This window comes from Ochotona curzoniae, unplaced genomic scaffold (genome assembly GCF_017591425.1).
Source record: "Ochotona curzoniae isolate NIBS_2020 unplaced genomic scaffold, NIBS_Ocur_1.0 contig_2210, whole genome shotgun sequence".
NCBI lineage: Eukaryota > Metazoa > Chordata > Mammalia > Lagomorpha > Ochotonidae > Ochotona > Ochotona curzoniae.
In genome coordinates, this window is record NW_024465369.1 from 16,960,193 (window position 1) to 16,987,928 (window position 27,736).

Sequence of the window (27,736 nt, forward strand, 5' to 3'; positions counted from 1 at the left end):
CAGTCTCTTCTGGTTTTCACTCAATCCAAATGCTTCTTAAGTGATTTGTATATTAATATATAGTTTTAAAAGATGCAAAAACAAGACAAAGGGATACAATGTTTACTATTTAAAGAATTTATTTATAATAAAACACCAAGATTTAATAATGAAGAAAGCAAAAAAGAAATCCAAACATACAGAAAAATAGTTGAAATAAGTTAACTCTAAAATAACACAATATACTTACTGTCCTAGATTTTTTTGAAACAAAATACTTATTAGGAAATACAGGGGAATAATAAGCATTCTCAAATCCCATTCTACCACTCAATCCAGCAGCTTTACTTCTAAGACTCTAGTAAAAAGAAACAGTACTAAATTTATAAAAATAATACTAAGTGCTAAAAATATACAAATAACAACAAACAAAAGCAAAGTGGAAGATGTCCTTTGCAATCTTCCTTTAACAAAACATGAAGTATAGTAGAATATTATTTGGGAATCCTGACAATCTTTGGAAATGTTTCAAAAAGATGTTTCAAGGGAACACCTATTATGATAAGTAACAATGTACTAGAAGTAAGGCGTGCAACACTGTAACTGCTTACCTATGCATCCCAACTCATGGATGATCAGCAGTGCAGCACCAATCAAAAGGAGCACATTCAATTCAAAAGCACTGTCAGAGGTTATTTTAATGTTGTGAAGTCTCACTCATTTCATGAGAAAGAAGTTCCTTACTAGCAAAAAGGGGACATTTCAGATGTGAAAACTAAAAATGAGCATAAAAAATAAGATGACACAGCATTTTTTCCAGGAAGCTCTTGGGTTGCTTATCATGCTACAGAGGCTGACAACAAACTCTAGCATTTTACTGACATTCCTGCATGCAAATCTGCAGATTTCAAATAAATAAAATCAAGGCATATTTATGTGCCTCTGCATTATGCTTTGAGAACATTCTGTAAGAACCAATTTGAATTTCTACCACAAGAACTAATGAGAAAAGCATACAGCCACATTACCTCCCCTTTGAAATAAGGCAGCACTAAACACAGTAAGAACTAAATGAGACAGTATATTAAATCAAATAGGTAAGAAATACCTATGGAGGGTGGCAGTCAAAAAGAACCAGGAAATACCCATGAAAATATTAATAGTTCAAACATTCATTAGTGAACATACATGCATAGAACACCTGTTACAGATAAGGCACCGTGCCCAGCACAAGGGGACATAAACTGATAAATACAATACTCAGGGTGACTGCCCTCCTGGAGCTAATATCTCAGTGGATGAAAGGAAGTCAATATTCCAAGAAGTATATTCCAATATTCCAAGAAGTATATATGCCTGGGATGACCTCCCTAGACAGCTTTTTTCCTATTTACCGTCAACAACATCTATGAACAGCCGCTTCAGTAATATTTATTTATAATGATTAGACCTCCCCCACCCTCAAAATTAAAAGTAGTTACCATCAGATTCGCTTCTACATACAATATTCAGAAGTGAAAGAAAATCCTTCATTAACTAACTAAATGCTGAAAAAGCTTCCTAGAAATGATTTGATCAATTTTTGTCATTAAGAAAATACAGTTGTCATACTTTCTTAATTATCATGGTGGATATGAGTCCTACTGGTGATGTGCACACAACTGGAGAATAAGCTAGAATAAAAACACTGACAACACAGAAGTGGGAATAGTAATTATAATTAACCCTTTCTAAAAGAAAAGGTATATGGAATAGTACATAACAGAGTAACATTTTTTTCCTTTTTACGCAAAGCATAAAAGAGACAATATTTGATACAGATTTAACATGCAACTTTTTAAAAAAGTTAATGTACACATTACATAGAGAAACTCACCAGGAGAATGCTATTTTCTATTTTCCCCCAAAGTAGCTTGACATTATTCCTCCATTTCAGAATCAACAAAATCCCCCCATTGGTCACCTGACCAACACCTTGCATTGCTTGACAGTTCAGTTATCAATGGCCACAAAAACGCTGTCACAGTGTCATGAAGTTGCATAACTGCAAAGCAGCTCATCACACTGCTTTACCAATGGGGAGGTCTCCCACTCCAATCCTTCCTCGGCACAAATACTCCCCAGCAACCATGGAGCTTGTCAAGAAGGCTTTGAAGCATTATTTCCATAGACACTGAACTCAATAGCACTGAGGAAACAGAAAAGCATCCCAAGTGCCCAGAGATTCTCACTTCTTGGAACACTCCCTATACATGGAACTTCTCTAGCAGAGAAACATGTTTGCAAAATGTTAACAATGAAAGACAACATTTCCTCCTACTACTCTATGCAAGGCTTTAGTGAAAACCTTTTAAAGTTTTGGACAGTCCCATAAACCTACACTTGTTTTTAAAGGCTTTCCAGTTTGTTAGACAGTACGCACAGAGTTCAATTTGGGGAGGGAGAGGATGGTGTTAGACAAAGAGATGAGTTGGATCACATCTTTATCTAGACTTCCTTAGGTAAACATGGTAAGAAAGATTAGCCAACAAGAACTCATCAATTAAAATTACTGATTAGTAAAATAACAGCATACGTTTTTCTCATCTCTAGCAACCAGATGAGCCCCCATCAGGCATAGCTGCCCTCTCGAGGTCTATCCTGGACAGAAACCTAAACCATATCTTTCACAGTACTCTGCAGGTATCACATCATCTCATGAAACCATAGAGGGACATAATATAAAAGTAGGTTATTCCCACTTAAGAGGATTGGGTGTGAGCAAAAATAGAGGAATTCTGTCTGGCATCAGCGTAAGAGGCTTGAGGGAAGGGATGTTAATAGAATAGGTAAAAATCAGATACATGTTTCACTTTCCATGCAGATGATTTACAATGTGAAACACAATGTGATTGTCTATCACTGAAAATAACTGTCAAGCTTTACCCAGAATTTGTTTTTTTTTTAAAACTGGAAGAATATATAAGAGATACAGTAAGATTATAGAATCAAAAGAGAGGAGAGATTTTGGTGGATATGTATACAAACAAAAGGGCTCAAGATTTAAACAACAATAATGAAAATTACTAACCACTATCTGAAGATTAAGAAGCTACTCCTGTTAGGTAAGCAATAAACTTCTATGATTTTCACACATAAAAGTGATGTAAAAAGACAGAAGAGAGTTCAGGTTCCCAGTCTGCATTGACTAATGCCAACTTCAGACTGTATTTCAGCTGTTTTACTGGTGCGAACTCCCTCACTATGGTTTGTTGAGGTTTGGGTGCATGCATTTCATGCAAAGGCTTTTCATCCAAATAAAGCAGAGATATTTAGAGAGACCCTCGGGACTGTTACATCAGTAAGAAAAGAACATACAATACCATAGAAAACAGATATAATTTATTAGAGGGGCTTGAAAATCAAACACAAATCAGTTGTAGGCACTTCTTGAGTACAGACTATGAATATTTTTTGTTTTGTTTTTTTAACAAAAGAATGGTTACCTATCAGGTAATACTATGCAAGACTTAGTTTTTACAATACACAAGGGCTAGACAAATGATAATAAATATTATACAACTAATCCAATTTGTTACATCTTATCACAATTCCATGTGTTTTTAGGGCCAAATAGAAGTATTTAAAAGCTCTAAATTTTGGCTTTCCTTTACTATGTTATTAAGGTCTTAACCTACCAAACATTCCTTGAGGGAGCATAATATACTTTTCTTCATATAAGTGGAACTGTAAACATTTATTTTTCATATTATATCTGCATCTAACAATAGCCAAGGCATGATGTCTTAAAGCATATTTCAACAGACTTTGTAAAGACAAGCATTTCATTACTAATTTCTTTAGATAGCTAATACACATCTTTTTTAAAGTAAAGATGAAGAAAATAATGGAATGTGGGTAGGGTATGGTCTTAAGGACGCCTTTAGGTAAAATACTATGTATAGGTTTTTTCTGGCATATTTTTCCAACTCAATGTGGCTGAACTGGTATTCTCCACAGCATAGTCACCCTTGTCAATGGTAAGCTAATTCATACATAATATATTTGCCACACCTAAATAATATCTCAAGGAGCTGGTAGAGTCTTATCTTTCCAAATCTACTCAGTATATGAAGTTAAAATTAAGAAGCACTAATATGTTAAATACAGTGTAACTTAAAGAGCTTTTACTACAGGCATCTATATGTTGTATGCACTGCAGGCTGTTCTGATGGACCCAACAACTCTGACAAAGCTTTCTCATTAGTAAGGTCCAATTAAGTGAATCAGCTACTTGTGGGAGGACAGCAAGAAACTAGAGAAGCTTCCTAAAAACTAGTGTTTTGGGGTTCACTGACTATAAGCAATGTTCAGAATTCTGCAGGATCAAGATGGAATATTTTCACTTGATGGTGAACAAAGATAACAAGAGGGCTAGGGACAGCTGATATGGGAAATCCAACCCTTGAAGCAAGAAGTTCCAGACTGTATTTGCAGAGTAGAAAGGATCAAAGTTCAGGCACATGAAGAACCACCTTATCTCCACTCAGTTTTCAGAAAGGGATTGATGCCACGAAACAATTAGGTAATTCAGAGAAGATGACCCCAAAGATCACTGATAATCTATGGTGTGCTGCTATCCTCTATATACAGAGCAGAACTTACTACAGATACATTCCTAAAAATGCCTGCAGAGAAAACTAGAGTTGCCTACAATTTTTCTATTTACACTAATATAAACAGATTTTGAGGTTGTCTGTACTGTATGTGGTTGCTGTAGTAACAGCAAAAATGTAAAGTGCCTATAAGAGAAAGGACAAAAGTCCCATTTCTAGGCATCTTAATTAATATTACACACTCAGACAAAAAGGAAAAAACATGTCAAGAACTTCTGCCTTTTCTCGGTGCCCTGTGCTTTTCTGAATCTCACCGAACTACCTATACCAGGCAGTCCTCAAAAGGCCAGAAGTCAGAAACTTCTCCCTGCAGTCCACGCCACACCTCTAAAGTCACTTTACTACCTTCATTGAAAATGCCAGCCAGCAGTGCCAAAGCACATTTTTATTCTTAAGGCAAAATGTCATAATAAAATGAATACCCATTTCCCACTGCTCCCAAATCCCCTGCCTTCATTATTATTTTGCTTGTCCACGATGAAGGCTAAGTTGTACTGGGAGAGAAAAAGAACTAAAAATCTCAAACCTTAATATAATGTATTAGTATACTTCATAAATGTGGTCATGGCAAAAGTAAATCAATGCACATTTAGTAGGTTTTCCTTTACCAAGATATCAAGTTCTCTGACTCTGAAAATTAGTATCAAAACAGGATATTTAAATCTAGCCACATGTACAGATAAATCTTAGCTCCACTAAACATGAACACAGTGATTATAAATGATATGTTTACACTCCCAAGTAACATGTTACAAATTCAAAAAGTACTGCCCTTTAAAACCACTCAAACTAAATATGAACTACCTTTGTGACTACTGATGAAGCCCTCTATCTTATCTGAAAGTTAACACTGTTAAAATGATGCTGACATCTTCAGCCATGAATGTAAGTCTTATTTTTCCCAACTGTCATTTCAGCTTTATGTTCATATATAAACATCACCTACCTTTAAATACTTAGCCTACATAGGTAGAAAGCAACAAAATTGTGGTTTTAAAATGCAGCAGAAGCTTCTGTGCATTCCCATGATATTACCTCAATAATTTATTATACTAAACCAAATATAAAAACATAGGGCATGTTTTAAACATCCAGTTAAGAACAAATGTTAGCCAATACCCTGATGACAAGGAATGTGCTGGTGCTGCACTGTATTGATGTGCCAGCAATCAAGAAACTATTCAAATTTTAAAATGAAAAAGATAACAGGTATAGATCTGCATGGCTGAGTGATTGCAGACTATCTCTGATAAACAGATTTGGGCTTCTACAGAAATTCAGTTTTTTTTTTAATTTTTAGAATTTTTTCAAAAGGGAATTTTAAATTTACAATTAGTACAGTTATTTTAAAAATGAGATCATATGAACAAACCTTAAAAGCATACTGACAAATACGCAATGTTATAGTTGCATTTTGACTATAACAGTAAACATAAGACATCCAATGTTAAATACTGATCTCTCATGTCCGAGCTGGATTTAGATACCAAGTATTATATCTGGTAAAAAAAAAAAAGAACTTGGAAAGTTTTTTCAATGCATACAGTATGTAATATTGCTCCTCACCAAAATTTTTATGAAACTTAAAACACTGTTCTAAAGGCAGTTATCTTTTTCCCTTGAATATTCTAAATCGATAAAACGACAATTTGGATTAATTTTCAGATTCCGGATATGAAAGATACATAGAGTGCCCAAGAATACTGTAACATATTTAGGATGTTCACTTACTGTTAGGATGGAAATACCTCAACTTTTAGATACCAAATAAAATATCAGAAGCAAATATAGAAGGTATTTTAGATCAAGTTACTTCCCAGTACAAATAATACATTACATCAATTAATTTTTATATCAAATTTTTAAAAGCATTCAAAAAACATTCACATTTTCTAGTTGTCAACATATCTGTGTGGAAGAAGATACAATAAATTTTACAAAAAAAAAATCAAATTATTGCAACTTTTACAATCAAACAAAAGCAATTTACAAATTCAGTGATTAATGCTGTTGCTTGGATATGCCTTACTCTTACTCTACAATTTGTTAAACTGCTTGAAATACAATTTAATACTTTGCAAAGACTGTAGCTGAATTATTAAAAAATATTTAAAGAGCATTACTTCTCTGGGTAGACATATTTCCTACCAGTATGCAATTAATACTAAAAAGAAATCACTTCATAGTTTTTTTTATAATTAATGACTGATTCATAAATTACAATGTTTAGCAATTTAGATGGCATAATGACCAACGAAAGGAATAATCTGGTAACTGCTCATTGCACAATTCGGTCCAATAGTAATACTAAATAAGAGCTGGATACATATTCCATTTAGTTGGGTTACATGTTTTTATCTGTGGGACTGAGTAACAAAGAAGAGGCACCAAGTATCAAGCTTTGACTTGTCCTGTTTGTTTTTAAGAGCAGCTGGATGATTTGAAGATGGGTATAATACAGAGGACAAAGAGAAAACACACAAAATGGCACTTACCACCAATGCCAGTACTCATCTCATTACGTTTATATCTAAGGATATTATTACTTTTTGTGTTACTTGCTTTCTTTAGCACATAAACCAAAGCCATTAACTTGAGGTATATATACAATACATACACAAACTTACGCAAAAATACTTTTCATAAGTAATGTTACATTTTAAAATATTGGAAACCAAGTTTCTGTGCTGATTTGTATTTTGACTTAAATGGAACAAGAAGATAATAACATTCAAAGAGGGAGGGTTATACTGATACCAAAGCTCTTAAATGTTCACAATGCATTCCTCTCCCTTTATACTTACCACAGACTACACAATGTCCTGAGAGGATTCATTATGAGAAAAATGTCAATCACAGCTTTAATAACTTACTTTGGAAGGAATAATAGGAAGTAAATTGGGAGGTGAGACTTCATCTTTGTTTTCAAATAAGTGGTCTTAATTTTTCTTCTTATAGAAAAAGTTTAAATCAGTTTATTATAAATATAGCTAAACCATTAATTTTTGCAGCTTTCCGGTAAAGTCCAGCACATTTACACAAAGTCTATAAGAAAGAGATCAGTAGAGATCATCTAATCTTAAGTCGTGACATCATCCACTCAAGTCCTTGACATAATCTAAAGAAAACAAAATCAAAATTTGATTAGATTCTGAAATGAAAAACTATGTACAGCAAACTAAAAAGGTATAATTTTTCATTTCCTTAAATAACCAAGATTAAAAAAAAGTGGTATTTTCAATGCTGGGGCTGTTGCAGTGAGGCCACACTCTTACTAACAGTACCTCTGTATTTAGAACACAGCTCAGCTCCCAAAAGGAGCTCAATAACTGCACAGTAAATGCCCACAGAAAGCTTGTAATATATACCAAAAATATTAACACAGCAACATTCTGCACCCCTTTTTCCACCTTTAGAGATGTGCTATGACATTGCTCACTAAAATCTTAAATAGGAAAAAGGAATTTAAATGATTAGAAATGGAGAAAAAATTAACAAATTATGGAGCAGTCATCTGACAAAACATTTAAAGCTTTCCTTTCAAAATTGTAAGATCAAATGCTCATAATGTATATAAAATGGCAGGAAATTAAATATACAGATTGCTAAAACAAAGTATAAACAAATAGTCTGTGAAGCTGTTATGAGACACTGCATAGAAACCCTCCAGGCATAGGACATGACCAGCAAGTATTCCCAAGAAGTACTCCCAGGTGCCTCCAGCTTTCAGAGACATGCAATTTCTCTATCATATCTATGCTTACATGCACTGCATAAACTTATATACTAAGATTATGTATACAATGCTTATTTTGTGAGGTTTACTATTTATAGAATGATCCTAAAGTCTCTGATTACAGACATGGACTGTGCCTAATAATAGTTAGAATTGATTTTAAGAGAAGATGTATGCTTCTAAGCTAACCACATGTTACCTAGGTGAAAGATTTCTTACCCCTCTCCAGTCAGAGCACAGCATGCCTGGATATGCCACTGGTGATCTTTGATAGATGTTAGTTTCAAAAACTGAGAGATTTCTGCTACAGTCATGCATTCTTTGACATCTTGTTTATTAGCAAAAATCAGCAATCCAGCTTTCCTTAGGTCCTATAAAAGCAAACAAAACTGTAAAGGCCAATACAACTATGCATTTCCCAACCTAAATAACATTTTTAAATTTAGTAACCTAGAATTTAATTATTTGACTTAAAAGAATCTCAGATCTCATAGAAACTCTGAGAAGGTAAACCTAATCCTAAACACATTTCAAATAAACAAATATCTACTGGTATGAACTTATATATTACTTTAGCCATATTTTTAGTAACCCTAAGTACTGTATTTAGCAACCTTATGTAAAAAAACAGTATCTATGCATTCTAATCCCAAGATGGGATAAATGGCTAAGAATACCATACCTAAAACTTTTCCTGTCTTGTTTTACACCATTAACCATATAAACACCATTCTTTAATTACAAATCCATCTATTGTGCATGGGAAAGTTTCAGAAATTCTTATATTTGTTATTTAAATCATTTCTTTCATATATTCCCTATTCTCCAATCTCCTAAACTAGTCTTTCACAAATCAGGTTTTTTTTTTTTTTTGCACAAGCTTTACCTGCTCTGCCCCACAACTCAAGTTCTGTATCAGAATTAAGCTCCACAGAAAGTTTTCAATGATCACCCCAACTCCCCCAACAACGCTTTCAGCTAGTACCTTGTATGTGCATAATACATGAATTCATTATATATCATGTACTCAATAAGGTGTTAGGATTTCCTTCCCCACTTCTCAAAGAAGAAATACTCTCCTAAAACAAGCCAACAGTTCTTAGGCTCTTTTCACTCTGCCAACTTATTCTTTATAGCCCAACTTTTTTTTTTTAAAGCTAATGACCTCTTTATCATCTATTTAAAGTTAAGGATCCTTTCTCCATGAAAATGTACATATGTATGTGCCAAAAATGTTTTAAAGTTTATGTGTAATTTTATGACATAAATATCCTAAAGTCCATTCACAGAATCAGGGCTAAACCCCTTTAACTTTTATCCCTTAAGTTAAACTCTTACAAATTTCCGCCTATATCTACAAACATTAGGAGATACTGATATGGTATTGGTAGTAGGTTTCCAAGCTTTCCCAACTGTGGTGAATGTTCTTTCCTTTTTCTTGGGGATTTGAAGGGAACATTTTGGTTTAGGTAATCTTATGTTTCAAGCAATGAAACTGTCAGAAGGTACAAACCAACACTATTACATCATGATTTTACTTCTGTTAGAATCTAAAGCTGATGGTTTAATTCTTTCTATTGTAAATAAAAATATAAGCACTATGCTTACATTGTTAAAGCAACTTACCTTAAAGGTTTTACATAACAACCAAGACTAACTTTTAGCTACAGTGCCCTCTGCAGTATTAAAGATATCAGTGTTACCACAATTAATGACAGTACCTAAATAGCACTGTTAGAAAAGAATACTGCCAGTACATTAACATTTTTAATCAGCCAATTTCAACTTTAGTTTATTTCATTTGCCTACATAAAAACCAAAAATGTAAAGGTTGGACAATCACTTGTATGTCAAGAATGTATTTTTTTTTTCTTATCTGAAAGAGAAAATGGAACCAGTATCAACAGCTGGCATCTGGCCAAGTCACCAAGGAGTTCAACTTTCCATGAGATTTAATTCCTATCTTCCTATCTGCTAGGTTTCAGTATCTTTTGTTAGGGCATGTTGAAGTATTATATAGGTCAGGTCTACTAATGCTGGAATGTTCAAAAAACAAATTTCTGACACAAATACTTGGCTGAAAATCTGAACATATTATTTATACTATTCTTAGTTAATTGCATTCATCAAAACAGTGATGAAATTATTTGGGAGAGGCCCTTGGGCTGAAAATTAGAAAATACAAGAAACCAAACCAAATGGAATCTGTACTTTTTTATGGGTCTCAAAGGGTCAAATTTTTATTTGGAGTTCTTGACTTTTAAAAATACAGCACTTTACCTGTTTTAAAGTACTTAAGTTTTGAGAAGATGTGAAAGAAGATCTCGTTGCTTTGTATTATATAACCTCACAATCAATTATACATTATAAGAATAGGAAACAAAATATTCAATTATCTCTTCATCACCTTGACTTAGGAGGTCAAGGTAAAGGTAAAAAGCATGATTTTTTGCACAAAGTCCACTTTAAATACTTTGGAATATTTTATGCTACCTATGTAAGAGTCATAAGTGTGTATATATATATATTAGTCTAGTCAAGGAGATAACAAATGTAATATACATTTAGATCTTCCATATGTCAGGTATGGTTGTCTATTTCTCTAAGCCTTGATTATGAAGATAAATACTAAAAGCTGAGTCATTCAGAGACTGTCATTGTGGTGCAGTGGGCATACTGGCATCCCACATGGGTGTCAATTTAAGTCACTGCTGTTCAACTTCTAACCCAGTGTGCTTCCTGTTAATGGTCCAAGAAAAGCAGGGGAAGATGGCTAGAAGACCTCTGTCTCTTTCAAATAAATAAATAATTTTTTAAACAGTTGAGTAATTTAAAATAAAATTTTAGATTTCAATGTCTGAAAACATTCAAAATGATTTATTCTCTTTATTTGAAAGACAGATTAACTGAGAGATCTTACAGCAGCTGGTTCGCTCCCAAATGGCGTTAACGGCCAGGGCTATATATCAGGCTGAAACCAGGAGCTTGTTACAGGTCTCCTATGTGTGTAAAGGGACCCAAGGACCTGGACTATCTTCTGTTGATTTGCCAGGCACATTAGCAGGGAGCTGGATTGGAAGTGGAATACTTGGGAATTGAACTGGCACCCATATAGGATGCAGCTTAACCATTAAACCACAATGCCAAACCCCAAAACTATTTCAAAATTAATGAGCTTGAAGATTTAAGCATCATTTAATTCTACTTAAAAACTTTCTAAAATAATAACTTTGAGACTAAATTTCTAGTTTTGTATTTTACAACATACTGTATAACGTCATTATCAGTGGTAGTAATGTAGCATGTACAAAATACCCAACAATCTCCATGTTTACACAATTTTTTTCTTTTCAGATATTCCTCTTCTCTGATTAACTTGGCTGTCTTCAGAATGCACCGTTTGGCCATTGCTATTCCTGTCACTCTATCTCCCTAATGCATCCGTAATTCCACTCCTTTGGACATTTTCCAAACAAACTCTTCCCACTTTACAACTACCCCTATATGTCCTTCTCTTTTTTCTTTGCCTAACTAAGAGCTTAAGTAAAAAGATCAAAGTTTGAACAAATCCTCTTAAACTGAAGGTCAAATCACAGAACCTTTCTGGGCCATACTGTATTCATCTGCAAGAGATGAAGTTAAGCGATCTGCCCAAGTTAATGCACACAACAACCAAAATTCAAATATTTTGCTCAAGCCCTACTACTAGGCCTTTCATCTGTTTCTGCTGCATAACTGACTGATGAAGCAAAAACCAAATAGAGATGCTACCTGCTAACAGTCAGGCTACCTGTAACAGCCAAGGGGGAAAATAACAGGTGAATGTATTCTGCTTGTTTCAAAATATTTATGCAACAAGCTACTGGAATTGGTTACTCATTTCAAAGTCGATGAAAAAAAAGTCCTTAGAATGCCTCTTCAGTAGTTTATTGCTTGTATCCCAAATGATATGGAACTTGGCAAATCAACGCACAATGGCAAGATACATACCAAAACAAAACAAAACAAAAAAGCAAGATGTTTAACTCAGCTGCCATAATCTAACCCCCAATACAGAAAAGTATACCTTTTTTGGGTGTGACTGTAAGTAAAAAATGAAGCAACTCAATTTATAAAATTACCAGGTTTATTAAAGTCTTGAAAGGCTGACTGAAACAGTACATTTCCCCAGAAAAAATCTCAAAAGCAAACCAGTAAACCAACATTAAAATTAATTAAAATTTTATTATATCTCAATTTTCTTATGTTTTGCAAGAAGGTAATTAAGATGCAAAAGATACATAATTTTTATTTTTTCTATTACTACATGAGTTAATAAAGCAGCACCAAAAAGTATTTTTATCCCTAAGTTGATGGTATTTATTCAGTGTGCTTTGTTTTTCAACTTATATAACCAGAAATATTTTTCAATGACTAAGGAAACATTACTAGTCACAATTTGGTCGAGTCAAGAAAACATTATCAAACAAGCCTCAAAATAACAAATAGCAGTGTGATAACTGTGTTAATAATCAAAGAGCTGCTATATAAATAAAAAATCCCATTTCAAAATCAATTCTCCACACAATTAACCTAATCAAAATACAAAGAGAAAGACACTTCTAAGAATTCTTTGGCCAGGAAAACTCTAAAATCAGATTTATCTAGGATAAATGACAAAACTGTATAACTGATGCTACAATATTTTTGATGCTTCCAATTGGAAAGTATCACTAGAATAAAGCAGGTATAGCCAGCAGATAAAACAAAGTTTTGAAAACTTGAAATAGTACAATCATGAAAAACGAGAAAGAACGATTAAGAAACAAATAACCCCCAACCCATAATGTAAAAGACTACTTACCTCATGGGCTAACATTTTATAGAGTTCTTCTCTAGTTACAGATATCCTCTCTCTGTCTGTACTGTCCACAACAACTATTACAAACTAAAATAATCATTAAAAAAAATTAGTGATTAAAATATTTGGTATCTGTAAATTTTATAAAGTGCTTATTTGATTTACAGCTGCTAATATCAGTAAATTTAAACCTTAACGGCTTTCCTGGGAAATCCGATACACAATGGGAAGCCTAATTTCAAATATACTAAGAGAAAACAAGACAAAGGAACATTCAAAACAAAATCAAAGTCTTCCAAATTAGTATCCTGAATGTTAACGTGCCTATGTCAACCAATTTACATTATAATCAGGAAGAAAAATACTTACTATAGTCCTAAATTTACTACACACTCCTAAATTTAACAATATTAAAATGTAAAAGAACACACGTTTGGAACTAATGCGGCAGAGAAATCTATTTCGTAAAACGAACAAACTGAAAGAAAAGACCTGTAACTGACAATATGCTCTCTTCTAAATGGCAACTGTTATCTGTCAGAAGCACAACTCTTTCCCTGAGGTGGTGGCTAAACTGGGATCAGAAGATAGAATCAAAGGCTTGCCCTGGCTCTCCTGTGAAGACTGAACTCCACTGTGCTTCTTTTTCAACTCCATAAATGCATGAAAAGCAACAGGGAAAACACAGGTAGACACAGTTAACTTATTCTGTGGTGCCCAATTCTAACTGCTTAATATTAATATGCATTATTTATTTTTTAAAAAACTAGATTTTAATCTCAAAATATGCATCCATGATTTTTAGGCATGAATTTGATACCTACAGAGGTATCATACATACCTTTGTAACTATATATATCTTTCTTTCTCCAAAAAAAGTGACTAAATGCTTAATGGAATAGTCAGGAATCAGACCTTATAATTTGTTAATGACTTAAAAGTCAGCTTTATATGCATCTTAAAATTAGCACTGCAAAAAACAATCATCATAAGCTCTCAATTTAAAAATCTGTACAATGAAGCATTCGAATGTCTTAAGTACAAACTTTTCTCTTGGCAAGTAGCACATAAATAAAAACATGAGTAAGTTCCAAATGCTATATAATCTAACCAAAAAGAAGTCTTTAAAGCACAATTGTGCTGCATAAAAGAAAATGTACAGTAATACTCTGGCCAGGAGCCCCGCCACTCAGCCGAACCATGATTAGCAAGAGGAAAATACAACTACAAATTGTGAGCAAGCTGTTATTATAAAAACAACTAGTTAAGTTCTGGGATCAATACACAATCAAACCAATGAGCCACCAACTCTCCATAAAGTGTTTAAAGAAGTCCTGAAGCAGGAGAGCACAGATTCTACCATGTTTAAACTGCACATATTTCAACTGTGCTATTTCAACAATCAAACTGTACAAGTTAAAATCTAGGTGCTTCTCAAACATCTGGCAATAGAAGTTTTTATATATTAAGAATCATTACCTCTGTGTTAGTGTAGTAAGTGTTCCAGGAAGAACGAAGAGACTCTTGGCCACCAATATCCCACATTAGGAAACGCGTATTATTAATCACTATCTCTTCTACATTACTTCCTATTGTAGGGGATGTGTGTACAACTTCATTCATAGAACTAGGGGAAAAATTTCATATATTACAATTAATAAGAAAGTTAGCCTGTCTTCACAATTTTTTGATCATGGGAAAAATTGGCATGATTTTTTTATGTTTTATACCCAAATGTTCTTTCTCCCCTATCTCAAAACACATGCAAGCTCAGGATTTAAACAAGATTGGAACTAGGTATCAGATTATCTGGAATATTCCAGAAAACTGTATAAACACGTATCCTTCTACATTTTATAAGCTAAAGAGCTAAAAACAACTGGGCATGCTCAATGTACAGAAAATTTTTTTAAAAGATTTGTTTTACTTCAAAGAATTACTGAGAAAGAGTGAGAGCAAGAGAGAGAGAGATCTTCCATTCATTGGTTCACAACCTGAATGGCCACCACAGCGAGACCTGCGTCAGTCTGCAGCCAGGAGCTTCCTCTGGGTCTCCCATGTGTGTGCAGGTGTGCAAGGGCTCTGGCCATCTCTGCTGTTTCCCCAGGCCATGAGCAGGAGTTGGATGGGAAGAGGAGCAGCCGGAACTCGAATAGGTACCCATATGGGATGCTGGACCACAGGTGGACAATTAACTTGTGATGTCGCAGCACTGGACCTTAAGGAAATTCTAACCTTTTATACACAGTTGTTTAAATTTGGCTAACACACCTTCTCATAGAGTATCTTAGGTTTCATATAAGTTTTCATTGATCAAGTATCACCCAGACAGAAAAAGTAACCAGAAAACAATGTAGTTAAAAATTTACGGTTGTTAATACTTACAATTGATAAAGGATGGTAGTTTTCCCTGCATTATCCAGCCCAACAATTATAACTTTGTGCTCTGAAACAAAGAAAACACCAATGACTCAATTTCTTCATTGTACCCTTCTTTCTGTATAATCCGACGCATGGCATTTTCTAACTTCTTGGAACCCAAAGGAACATGAGAGGATTCCAGCAACATAGGTGAAAGTATGCTAGTAGACTACTCTTTCCTACACTTCTTCCTATATAGACCTCTCATTTTCCTACTTCCTTCATGAGAAGCCAGAGTATTACTATTCTTTCTGCTGCTGTGAAAACTATTCTCAGTACAGTATCCCCAACACAATTGAAATAATTCACAAATGACTCACGCTATATAAATGTTTCACTCTGTGGTAAAGTCAATGAGGGTATAACTGAAACCTTAGCTATTAACTGAATATATACCAGGGGCATCAAAAACTTCATGGAAAGTGGAATAAAATATGCAAATTTTCCATTAACCTTTTAATTTTCCCCATATGTTGGGGGGAGGATAAAGGATGGTGTTGTAAATGGGTAATTATGAACTTTATGAGTCCATTTAAACCAGTGGGCTGCTGGTAGCATGACAAATCTAAGGACCTAAGATTACAGCGGCAGTAATTCCCTCCCTTCTTTCAATGGCATCATTCTCCCATTTTCTTCCTGTATCTTAATTTTTGTTTTGTCCGATTCCTCTTCTTGAGTATTGCTTAAACATTCATGTCTCACGAAGTCATCTACTCACTTCACATTTCAGCAAGGCACCCTTAGGAGTCATCTATCTCTAGGCTGTCTAAAAATGATTTCCAAAACCATTCTCCAAAGATGGCCTCCAGACAGTCATGCCCTTGTGTAGTTCCCTCCTCTTGAATCTAGCCTGGCCCAGTGACTTAGTTTTACCCACAGAATGAAGCATGACTTGAGTGTAGTTCATCAGAATTCCTGCAGTAGCTACCTAGCAATGCTCGATAACTATACCTTGGGTAAGCCAGACAGTGTGCAACATGTCCAAAATCGCTGTGCAGTTGAGTGAGGAGGCCCAGGCTGATCATGTGGACAGGTCTTACAGGGAGAGATGATTTGCCAGCCTCCAAGTACTGCTAGCCAGTATGCTTTTGATTCCAGACACAGAAATAAAGACACTATCTGGGATATGAAGAGTGGCTGAACCTTCGGAACATTCTAGTAATTCTAGTTTCACCTGCCACCCAACTACAACTAAACGAAAGGGCCAAATCAGAATTTTCTAGCTGAGTTCAATCAACTTGCAGAACAATGAAAAAGAATAAATCATTGCTTTAAGTTATAAAGATAAGGAGTGGTAATAGAAATAGTATAGAAAGACTCACAGGTTTATGAGACCTTAAGCAATTTGGTGTTTTTCATATCCTAAGTTTTTTTTCATTATGAAACAGGGAAAATAGGGGCTGGTTCTGTGGCCTGCAATGTCAGTATTCTATGTACGTACCAGTTTCTGTCCTTGCTGCTCTATTTCTGATTCAGTTCTCAGATAATGGACTAGGAAAAGCAGTGGGATGGCCCAGGTATTTGGGCACTGCCTTCCACATAGGAGACACGGCTTAGTCCAGGGCTGGTGGTTTCAGCCATTTGGGATGTGAACTAGCAGATGGAAGATCTCTCTCCCTCTCCCTCCATAATGCTGCCTTTTAAGTAAACAAAATAAATCTTTAAAAATAAAGCTGCCTGCTGAGTTTAGTCATGGCCCTACAATGTGTTTCCTGATCCCAAACCTATCACTATCTTTCCTAGTAATTAGACAAAAAAAATAAAAAGTATGACATCTGGCCATAAGCTGAACACTATAAGCAAGATAAAATTGCTCTGAACAAAACTTCTTTGCAAGCAAATGCAGATACTGAGATAAAGCAGACAGCAGAAGGCTCATACCACAGTACACCTTCTCACAGTGCAAGTTGGTGGCCCTCTAAGCAAAGGATGAGCTAGCAGTTTCAAAATGCATCATCTTTTATAGTCAATGTACAAAATGAAGTGAGAACCAATAAGCTGAAATTAGGTAACATTCAAACTGTTAAGTCTTTCTTTAATCATATCAAGAAATTTAAAACAAAAAGTTAAAGAAAGAAACAAACAAACCCAAAGCACACTGGGTAGAGTGCTAGTGGCTGAGACAGGGAGAATCCATATGCAGGCATGACAACATAGAGTACCACGAGACATGGTAAGAAAGTGATGAAGCATCCAGCCACAGAATCTAAGCAGGAAAAGAAATTTTGTGTTATCCTACAAGGCTAGGAATGACTGTGACCAGAAACACAGTGGAACAGGGAAAAGGAAGGCAAAGGCTATGGATAAAAGGTGAGAAAAGACTTAGTCTGAAGCCTTGCAGGTACTGTAATTTGTGGTTTATTTCCCATGACTAATACAGGCATTTAATATAAATGGTTAACATCTAATACAGGCATAAATATCCAAACTCTCCCCAAACTCTTAAACCTAAAGCAGATCCTTAAGTCAATCAAAACACTGGAAACTAACTTATCTCTATACATGAGGTTTTAAAAATTGGTTAATATATTTAAAAAGGGGCCCGGCGTGGTGGCACAAGTGGTTAAGGTCCTCACCTTGCACGCCCGGGATCCCATATGGGCGCCGGTTCTATCCCGGCAGCCCCGCTTCCCTTCCAGCTCCCTGCCTGTGGCCCGGAAAAGCAGTCGAGGACAGCCCAAAAGCTTTGGGACCCTGCACCCGCATGGGAGACCCGGAAGAGTCTCCTGGCTTCAGATCGGCATAGCATCGGCCATTGCGCTCACTTGAGGAGTGAATCATCAGATGGAAGATCTTCCTCTCTGTCTCTCCTCTCTGTATACCCGCCTTTGCAATAAAAAAATAATAATAATAAATCTTAAAAAAAAAATCGGTTAATATATTAAAAAAGGGGCCTGGCGCGGTGGCACAGTGGTTAAGGTCCTCGCCTTGCACGCCCGGGATCCCATATGGGCGCCAGTTCTATCCCGGCAGCCCCGCTTCCCATCCAGCTCCCTGCCTGTGGCCCAGAAAAGCAGTCGAGGACGGCCCAAAGCTTTGGGACCCTGCACCCGCGTGGGAGACCTGGAAGAGGCTCATGGCTTCGGATCGGCATAGCACCGGCCATTGCGCTCACTTGGGGATGGAAGATCTTCCTCTCTGTATATCCGCCTTTCCAGTAAAAAAATAATAATAATATATTTAAAAAGAAGAAACACTAATCAAATGTGTTAGTCTCTAAGACACACAGGTTCCAGAGAGTTGTCCAGGATTTTGACAGGCCACTCCAACAAAGAACGCATGATCCAGAAGATTCTGACCTCCTCTCTCTGCCAAACCACACTTATTATCAACTTTCGTCAGCTTTCTTATGTCCTGTTGAGGTTTTTGTAGGTTATTTATTTAAAGATTTTTTTTTTAAATTTCAGAGTTACAGAGAGATTGATCTTCTATCCATTGGTTCACTCCCCAAATGGATGCAGTAGCTAGGGCTAGATCAGACTTAACCCAGGAACCAGACACTTCATCAGGTTTCACAAGTGGTGGCAGAAGTCCAAACACTTGAACCATATTCCACTGTTTTCCAAGGCCAACAGCAGGGAGATGGATCAGAAGTGGGGCAGCAGGATTACAAACTGGTGACATATGGGATACCAACGGTGAAGCAGTAGTTTTACTCATCACACAACGCAAGTTCTTTTGCTTTTATAATACCAATGGTCATCTTTAATAGCATTCTAAATCTAAGATATAGCATGTACGTCATAATAACTATAAAATTACAACACACTTGTTATGAACTCAAAGATAAGGTCCCAATTTGGTGGTGACCAGCTAATTTATACCTAAGCAACACTTTCTTAATACTAAATCAACTTCCTTAAACATTCTTGGGTTCTTTCAGCCTCCAAGTCTGTTCCTCTCATTACCAAGATGGAAGAGTAATCTATATAAAAGACTTTTGCCCAAAGAGTCATAATGTACTTCCAAATAATGTTCCACAGAGTGTAAATACAATCCATACACTAAGAGACAATGTTTCTATAAACAAACATAACTATCAGCCAGGGCAGGTATTTGCTCTCATATTTAAAGTGTCTGTATTCCATATTAGAGTACCTGGGACCACTGTCCAGTTCTGGATTCTATCTCCAACTTTCTGCTAATGTGGAACCTGGGAGGCAGCAGTACTGTCTGAAGTAACTGTATTTCTACCACCCACATGGGAAAATTGGATTGAGTTTCTGGTTCCCAGATTAGTACAAGCCCAGCGCTGGCCGTTCTCAGACACCTGGGGAAATAATTCAGTTCAGGGGAGCAGTAACTCTCTTTTTTCTCTCAAATTTAAAAAGGTAAGAACAGCATTCAGCAACTCCGATTATTTGATTCATGTGAATCCTCACAAGTTCAACACTTATTAGAATAATCTCTATTATGACATTTCTACACATTTGTAGGTAAGCCAAAATAACCACACACTCTGTGATACTTACATGGAATCTTGAGTCACCATGGAGAATTAAGCTTTTCTAAAATCAATATTTTAATATCTTGCCATGAAAATGTTTCTAATTCTCCATGTTTCTCTTTTACTTCCTTTTGACACATTCAGGTAACCTATCAGCTCTACTCACTGACATTTCTATATGCTAATAAATAAAGATTCTTCAGAAAGTCCAAGGAAGATAAAAAGTTTTCACAATATGCCTTTTCACAAACCTTCATACGTGTATGAATTTCAAAATTTTTGCACCAGAATAACCTTTTAATCCAATTTTCCACAAACTTTTAAAGTATTCTCTTATGTCCCTCTAACAAGTTAGAAAACTAAGGGGGGAAAGCACAAAATAATCACCATTTTGTAGACCTCCCTCTCCCAGAATCGTGCAGTCAGAAAACTCAAACGCAAGGCAGACACTGGGACTCGTTCTCATTGTCATCTCATCTATGATAAAGTCCCTACTGGTTTCACAAAGCTTAGAGCAAAAAATCCATGTCACACTCACTATAGTTTTCTAAGTCTATAGTACAGAATTTAGAATAAACAATGTGCTTAAAAATAAACTATGTTTCATGTAGTGAATGAATAAATAAACAGACCTGGAAAGATAAAGGTTAGAAGGGTGATATCATTTTGTATTGAAAACTCAACACACAAAATACATAGCCACTAACAATAAAAAACAAAATTGGAAAACACTATTTCTAGCAATGGTAATGAGTTTGCAAGAACAAAAAAAGCCTTTTTGTGCTAAGAAGTTGCTAAAGAGAAAGCAATGATTACATGTGGCAAACAAGAGACAGAAACTACACAACAATTGAAGGTGAAAGGCATGACATAAAGAACATTGTTGTTGTAGGAAGTTGAGTAATGAGAGATTGGGTAACAAGCAATGAAAGAATGTCAAAGATGATTAAAGAATGACTGATGCAAGCAGCAGCATCTACTCCTGGGCTGGGATAGAGCTCCTCCTGTCTCTCAGGACTGAGGAGCAGACCTTGTTGAAGGGCACAGGTGTGGTCCCCTGACTGACTTTCAGACACTTGTGATGACCCAGTGGAACTTGTTGGGAAGTCTCTGAACAGGATGCAGAGGAAAAGTGTTCACCAGGACATATTTCACAGGAATATCTCCACTGCGAAAGCAATGGAGGGGGGTAGGAGCTAGAGAAAGCTGCTGGCCACTGTTAACCACTACGCAGTGCAAGGCCAGGCAACAGGGACAGCAGATCATAATGGAAGAAAAGCCCTTTCCTCCTTCAATGGTTCTCCAGTGCTGTATTGAGAAAGTTCAACACCATGCTAGCTCACAAAAGAAAATTACTGAAAGAATCCAGGTCCAATTTCCAGAGCATGCACAAATGGTTTATTTGGAACTAAGAGACAATAAGCTGACAACTGGCACAATTCACTCCCCTGGCTACTCAGCCTCCACATACATACTCTCTTATGTGTTTGACTTCTCATATAACAAAAGAAAAACAATAGAAATAGAGGTGGCCGCTAAGCATGTTTCCTGTAGCAGGGACAAATTCTCTAGCACTCATTCATAATTTGTAATTCTTTTCCAACAAGCAATCAGAAGAACAAAACAAGGCTATCAACAAGGAATTCCACAACTTTTTTTCACACCTCAGTGTCATAACTCTTATCTAGCATGAGTTCTTATATTTAGAAAAAAAGTTTGCCGGGTGTTTTAAGAGCATAAGCTCTATAATATTTTGGTTAAAATCCCATGTGTGAAGTGTGGTTGTCTTCTTGGAACTGTACCTGTGGAATGCATAAAATCTGTTCTCTTTATACTAATAAAAATTTCCATGTTTATAATTTTTAATTATAGCACTCTAAATAAGTTACCTAAAGAGAAGACTATTTTATAGAATTGTAGTAAATAGTAAATCAACTACATGAAGATTAAAGTAGTCAACTCTGGCATTGAACACTGAGAATCTAACCTTGCACACGTCAAGTAAGTACTAATTGCTATTACCACGAAAGCTCCACAAAACCAGGGAAATTTGTCTATTTTGTTTTCTGCCTTACTCCCAACATCTAGAACACATCCTGGCCTACAAAAGTGCTCAATTTCTGTTTAATAAATAAATAAACCACTGATCACAACCCCTTCTACATAAAAAGTAACTAATAGCAACCCTGAAGAGTGCTAAAGTTTAAGCCTTTAGAGTTTAGCAACTGAGAAACAGGGGGAAAATGATATCAATCTCTTCTCCAAGACCAATCACCAGCAACACATTCTTTTGATGCTTTAACTTGCCTGACTCCCGCATGTAACACTTTAATGGCCTGGGGGACTCACTCCACTGGATGTGCAGTTTTCCTTTTCTCAGGGGAAGTAACTTCAAAGGATTGTTAAAAATTTTTTCATGAAAAAAATATGCTGTAAATGATAGCATCTAGGATAAAGTTTGTACTCTACTGAACTCAAGTATCACTCAAAACTAACCTCTCTGACTTTTCTCCTTTGAACACCACCCACTTTCACTGTGCAGCCAATTCAAGCTTTAATGCAAGAGCTGTTCTAAAACAGTTTTAGCAAACAGATATGCAACAGCTGAAGTTTCATCACCATGGAAAACTCTATATTAATCTTCCAAAATTTTCTGCCTATGAATTTGTGGGGTAAGAATATAGGAATGTGTTCTGAGTCCTCTGAAAATAAAATAATGTATCTAAAATATATCAAACTTCATTCAATCTAATACAGGACCAAAAAGACCAACAAGCATCAGGCATTAGAGTGGACAGCAAATACTGTGCAAAGGAACCCTATAGGGAGGAAACAGTAGATTCACATTTCTATGATAGTGACAGTTAAGTCTCTAGAACATGGCTTCACTAATTCCTCTATTTCCCTAAAAGAAAGCAAATATCCAGTCAAAATAATCACCAATACAGGTTAATAAAGACTCTAGCAATAGTGATGTATTGGGACTAATGCACATATCCTATTATTTGCAACTGGCAAGTAGCTTTTGACAAAACTCTTATTTATTCTTAAGTTTCAAAAACAAATAATTTTACCATCAATTCAAAACAGAATGTGGAGATAACCGTTTTTTGGCAGCACTAGAGCTGGATTAACAAACAAAATCTTGAACCTCATAGCTGAGTTGACACACACACTAGCTCTACTGGAAGCAATACAAATTACGACACAAAATTACTCCACCAGTCTTACAGCAAGCTGAGTTTTAATACTTGAACCCTAGAAATTATGGGGGTGCTAAGAGAGAATGCCTGGAACCCAAGAAATTATGGGACTAGTTCCCATTCTCCCTCTCCCCAGTCATGCTAATCCAGAGCTGGTTCGTTCCACTTTGAAATCGCCAAACCACCCCCCATAAAAAATAATTTCAAATGGTATTTGAATGGCATCACCGTATCTACACTACGTAGATACACACTTGAAGTTGTGCCTTCTCCCTTCCCACTACCTGCCTGGTTGGCAGCAGAGGGCCACACCACAATGAGGGCACTTAAACAGTCCAGAGAAACATGGAATTACAAAAATTTACTCTTGATATAAAATTCTTCTCATAATATGTGGCAGATGCATATTACAAAAGAACTCAACACTGATTTCAAAAAGCTTCTTTGTATCAAGATAAATTCATACTTCTAATTCCATTTCCCCATGAGCTTTTCTTTAAATGAAAAATTTTCGATGATATTTACATAATTGAGAAGAATGCAAGCCACCTGGACCACTAATTAGGGGTGGAAAGTAGAGGCAGAGGGAAAGAAAGTGGATGAGACAATTGTTTCTAATTTTTTTCTTCTGTATATGGGGGAAGAGAGCAGCGAAGGGGAGAGGGCCACTCCCAGCAGCACAACTGCATCAGTACCCCGGGATGGGGGCTGGCCACTTGATGTCACCCCAGGGTCCCTGATGTGGAGCACACATGTGCAGTGGACAGCATGCCCAGATACACACGGGGGACATGGCAGCTCACTGAGGCCTGCAGAGGATGGAGGTCAGAACAAACTGAACAACTCTCCTGGCCAAGCTTTGACAGCAAGTACCCGAGTGAGTGGAGGTTCTAAAGTGGATTATGTTAGCCAAGGGACCTTGGAAGGATTTCCTCAACCTTGGAGCAACAAAGCCAACAGCGTCTAAGAACTATGAAACTACTTAATCAGTATCACCACCAACACCTGAAGCTCCCTCATCTGCTTATGTCTTTATTAGAAAACATGTGAAATGTGATACCACTACGAGATGGTACATGAGAAAAACATAAACTCAGTTACATTCAGCTGGAACAATGGATCACCCAACTTGAGATAAAAGGAAACAAAACCACACCACTATGCTGCTATTAACTGAAGCCCTTTTGCTAAGACTGTATCCCCTATCCCCAGTTGTACACACTCCTTTCACAGCAATGCCTGTACTTGCAGTAACTCAGACAGCCCCACAGAAGAAAATTCAGTAACCGAAGCGTGCTAGTTACCTACCGCTCACAAATGTTTCATAACAGCAGCAACAAAATCCTGATTAAACAACCCACACAAGCAGAAAAACGACCTTAAGCCTATAACCTTAGGCACGGGCTTTCAGTAAGGCCCTTGCAGAGAAGCCCGTGGCCATGCCAGAGGCAGAAGGAGTCTCCCCAGTCCCATTGTAGAGGGGTGAAGGTGCAGGGAAGGTTCGCCAGCCTCAAGTGCACCGTTCAAGTCCAGGCCGACGGCTCACGTCCTCCGCATTGTGCAATCCCGGGCCTCCCGACGTGCGGTCACGGCCATAACCTACAACCGCCTTCATCCCAGAAGACCCCTGCATTTCTCTGCGGCGTCCAAACACCCGCAGCTGTGGGAAGACAGGCGAGGCCGGGGGCCACTCCGGGACGTCGGACGCGGGGCAAGCAAGCTTTCCCATTCCCGATCGAACTCGGAGCAATGGGTGTATGGCCGACCCGACTTTCCGGGAAGACAAAGCGTAGCGACTCAGGAGGAGCCCTACCCGGGCTCGTGGGGCAGCCGGGGGTCCCGCGCCCGCCCCGGCGCGGCCCACACTCCGGAAGTATTCGGAGACCCCCGCCCAGACTCCCCGCCCGGCCGCGCGGCCCAAGCCCCTCACCCTGGTGATTGAACAGTCTCCATATCCTGGTGAAGAGAATTCCCATTCTCGGGCAGCGGACCCTCTCCAGCCGCACCCGGGCCGCCTGGCCTCCCCGGGTTCAGGCTGAGAGGCAGAGAGACGCACTGGAGCCTCCGCCTCTCCTGCTGCTGCCGCCGCGCTGGCCGCCGGCCCGCTTCCAAGGAACCGGAGAGAGGCCGAAGCCCAGGCCGCGTTGCCGCGCGCGAGGCCCCGCCGCTGCCGCCGCGGCACTCGCCTGGCTCGCGGACATCGCCGCCGCGTTGTCTGCGACGAGCCTCGCGGGCCACCGTCCTCCCCTGCTCCTCTCGGGCGGCTGCGACCGGGCGGGCGGGGCAGCAAGGGCGCGGGGCGGGCGGGCGGCAGTGCGCAGGCGCGAGGGCGGGGCCTGCGGCTGCCTGCTGGCGTGAGCCGCGTCGCTGTGAGGGCGTCGGGGCGGCTGTCTCGGCCTGAAGCGGGGTGGGCTGCGACTGGGGTCTCCGCCGGAGTTTGTGTTTGCCCCTGCGTTTCTTCCCTGAAGTCAGGATGTAAACGCGTGGTGGAGTGCCCCTCCCCGGCCCTGCACACGCGTTTCACACTTTCACGACGTGGCGTTCCCAAAGGGCCTCTGAGGGTATTGTAAGATCCCGGCTTTCCAGCCTTTGGCTCCCTGACACCGAAGCTAAAGTCAGGGGGTGCGTCTCTGGCCTGTCCTGTCCAATCTCAAGTCCGTTTGCCCAAAGAGATCGTTTTCATGAAGCCGCTCCTCTGTTTAAAAATACGGTGTGCCCACTAAGCTGTTGCAGCAGTGGAATCTTGTTTTCCTGGAACAGGCGGTCAGGTGCAGTCTCTGCTCTGGCATTCTGTACTGTATTCTTGGAACAGCCGTGCCCTCTGCTAGTCACGCTGTACTAAGTCCACTGTCCGCTGCAAATGTAAGTCAATCCTGAGGTCACTTCCTACCTGGTTGTCTGAGTTCTTTACTGCTGGGCATGTTACGAAACCCCTCCAGGTCAGAGGGTTCACACAGGGAAAAAACAGTAGGTCTTTGAGGCCTTGCTTGGGTTCCAGGTCAGCTGATGAATATGAAAACTAGTTTCAGTTCTTGCTAGAGGCAAGCGGTGAGGGAAAAAGGAAATCAGACAAAACTCCAGCCCTTGTTTTTCTCTTCGGCTCAGGGAAAAGAGGAGAGTTGTAATAGGCAGTGTGAGCCATGTTCCTTATATCCCCAACAGCTGAATGAAATGAAACGAAGCACATCAACACACAACCCCCCTTCACCTCAGTCCTGCTAGCCCTCCACTATCACCTCAATAAAAAGAAAAAAAGGAATGTCTCGGGGCCTGTCACTAAAAAGCCAAAACTTAGAGTTACACCAAAGAATGGAAAGAAAATGCAGCAATCCACTCTAATTTAAGGATTATATGGTGCCTGGATTGACTTAATGAAGTATTATAGGCTCCTTAAAAGTACAATGTTGTTTGCATAACTAATTTGTTCCAACTTTCATAGTTCCATTCAGGTCATGTTTTGGCTGGTCTCAAGTATTTTGCAAACTCCCACACATCTCTATAGAAATATTAAATGTAGATGTATAAGCATGACAGATCCATATTATGAAATTCGGTCCTTGTATTTTGTAATCTCTAGTCAGGAGTTTGTCTTCTAGATTATTTTCTAAGTGTTTCTTGAGGGAAAAACATTCATTTGTCTTTCCAAAATATTCTTGCCCAAGTATATGATCTATAGGTGCAACACAAGTTTGGAACTACTACAGAATCACTTGGGATTCTATTGATGGTGTATAACTATTTGTGAAAACAGATTCCTTCTGCGACTTTTTGTAGAGGAATTTATCCATGATTACAGAGATTGCAAATGTCATTGACAAGACTGTTTCAAGATATGAGTAGACTGGTTTAGATATATATACTGCCTTATCATTAACAGAAAGCTGGATATAGAATGCAGGAAAGCACTATTTTAGATATTGGAAAACATAGGGCACTGAATTGTGACAGTTTACTAATTGGTCGTCTGGACTTTGTGTGCTGGGATCAGTTCTCTGCCAGATTCAGAAGGAGTGTGAACCCCTGAGTGTGGCCATCTTCTAGAACTGAACACACAGCTCAACATTCCCTGGGGTCCAGGAGGTCAGAGTCTGTGAGGCAGAGTAGCTGAAAGGAGGAAGGTATCAGAGAAAACCCCTGGCAAAAGCGAAGGGGCCTATAGGGTCATTGGATGCATATCAGCCTGCACTTGTATCATACGAAACTCCAGGAGACTGGCCAGGAACAATTTCTGAGGAAAAAGCAAGTACCAGGAAGCCGTAAAACAAGAAATTCCTGGACCTGACAGGGGACCAGGAGTCCTTTGAGTGCCTTTCAGTCAGCATGAGGAGGGCTCCCTGAACATGGGAGTCTTTAATAGAAACCTGAGTCCTTACACAAGGAGCTACATGAACTTAGAATGAGCCTTCCTCCAGACCAACCGGAAGGAGCTTAAAACCAGTCTTGAACCCGGCGGCG

The 27,736-nt window shown here is 38.0% G+C and overlaps 1 protein-coding gene across 3 annotated transcripts; it reads right to left on the reverse strand.

Annotated features, from left to right (window-relative positions):
- Window positions 1-1,681: 1,681 nt before the first annotated feature.
- On the reverse strand, window positions 1,682-25,519 carry ARL5A (ADP ribosylation factor like GTPase 5A). Of its 3 annotated transcripts, none has more exons than XM_040971564.1 (6): window positions 25,212-25,519; window positions 15,596-15,656; window positions 14,690-14,837; window positions 13,214-13,297; window positions 8,590-8,741; window positions 1,682-7,752 (listed from the first exon to the last, which is right to left on the reverse strand). In XM_040971564.1, exons 1-6 carry the CDS (start codon window positions 25,255-25,257, stop codon window positions 7,704-7,706), a joined length of 540 nt encoding a protein of 179 aa, XP_040827498.1. In that variant the 5' UTR covers window positions 25,258-25,519; the 3' UTR covers window positions 1,682-7,703. The 3 variants fall into 3 exon arrangements, with proteins under 3 accessions (XP_040827498.1, XP_040827500.1, XP_040827499.1); XM_040971566.1 differs by having other exon boundaries at window positions 25,468-25,515; XM_040971565.1 differs by lacking the exon at window positions 13,214-13,297 and having other exon boundaries at window positions 25,212-25,518.
- Between the last annotated feature and the right edge of the window lie 2,217 nt (window positions 25,520-27,736).

Bases quoted from the DNA above. Each gene is read 5' to 3' on its own strand.
- ARL5A (XM_040971564.1), bottom strand. From the start codon at position 25,257: ATGGGAATTCTCTTCACCAGGATATGGAGACTGTTCAATCACCAGG. The intron at 15,657-25,211 runs GTGAGGGGCTTG...TCTTTGTTTCAG, and splicing joins GAGACTGTTCAATCACCAGG to AGCACAAAGTTATAATTGTT. The intron at 14,838-15,595 runs GTAAGTATTAAC...TTTTTCCCCTAG, and splicing joins ACTACCATCCTTTATCAATT to TTCTATGAATGAAGTTGTAC.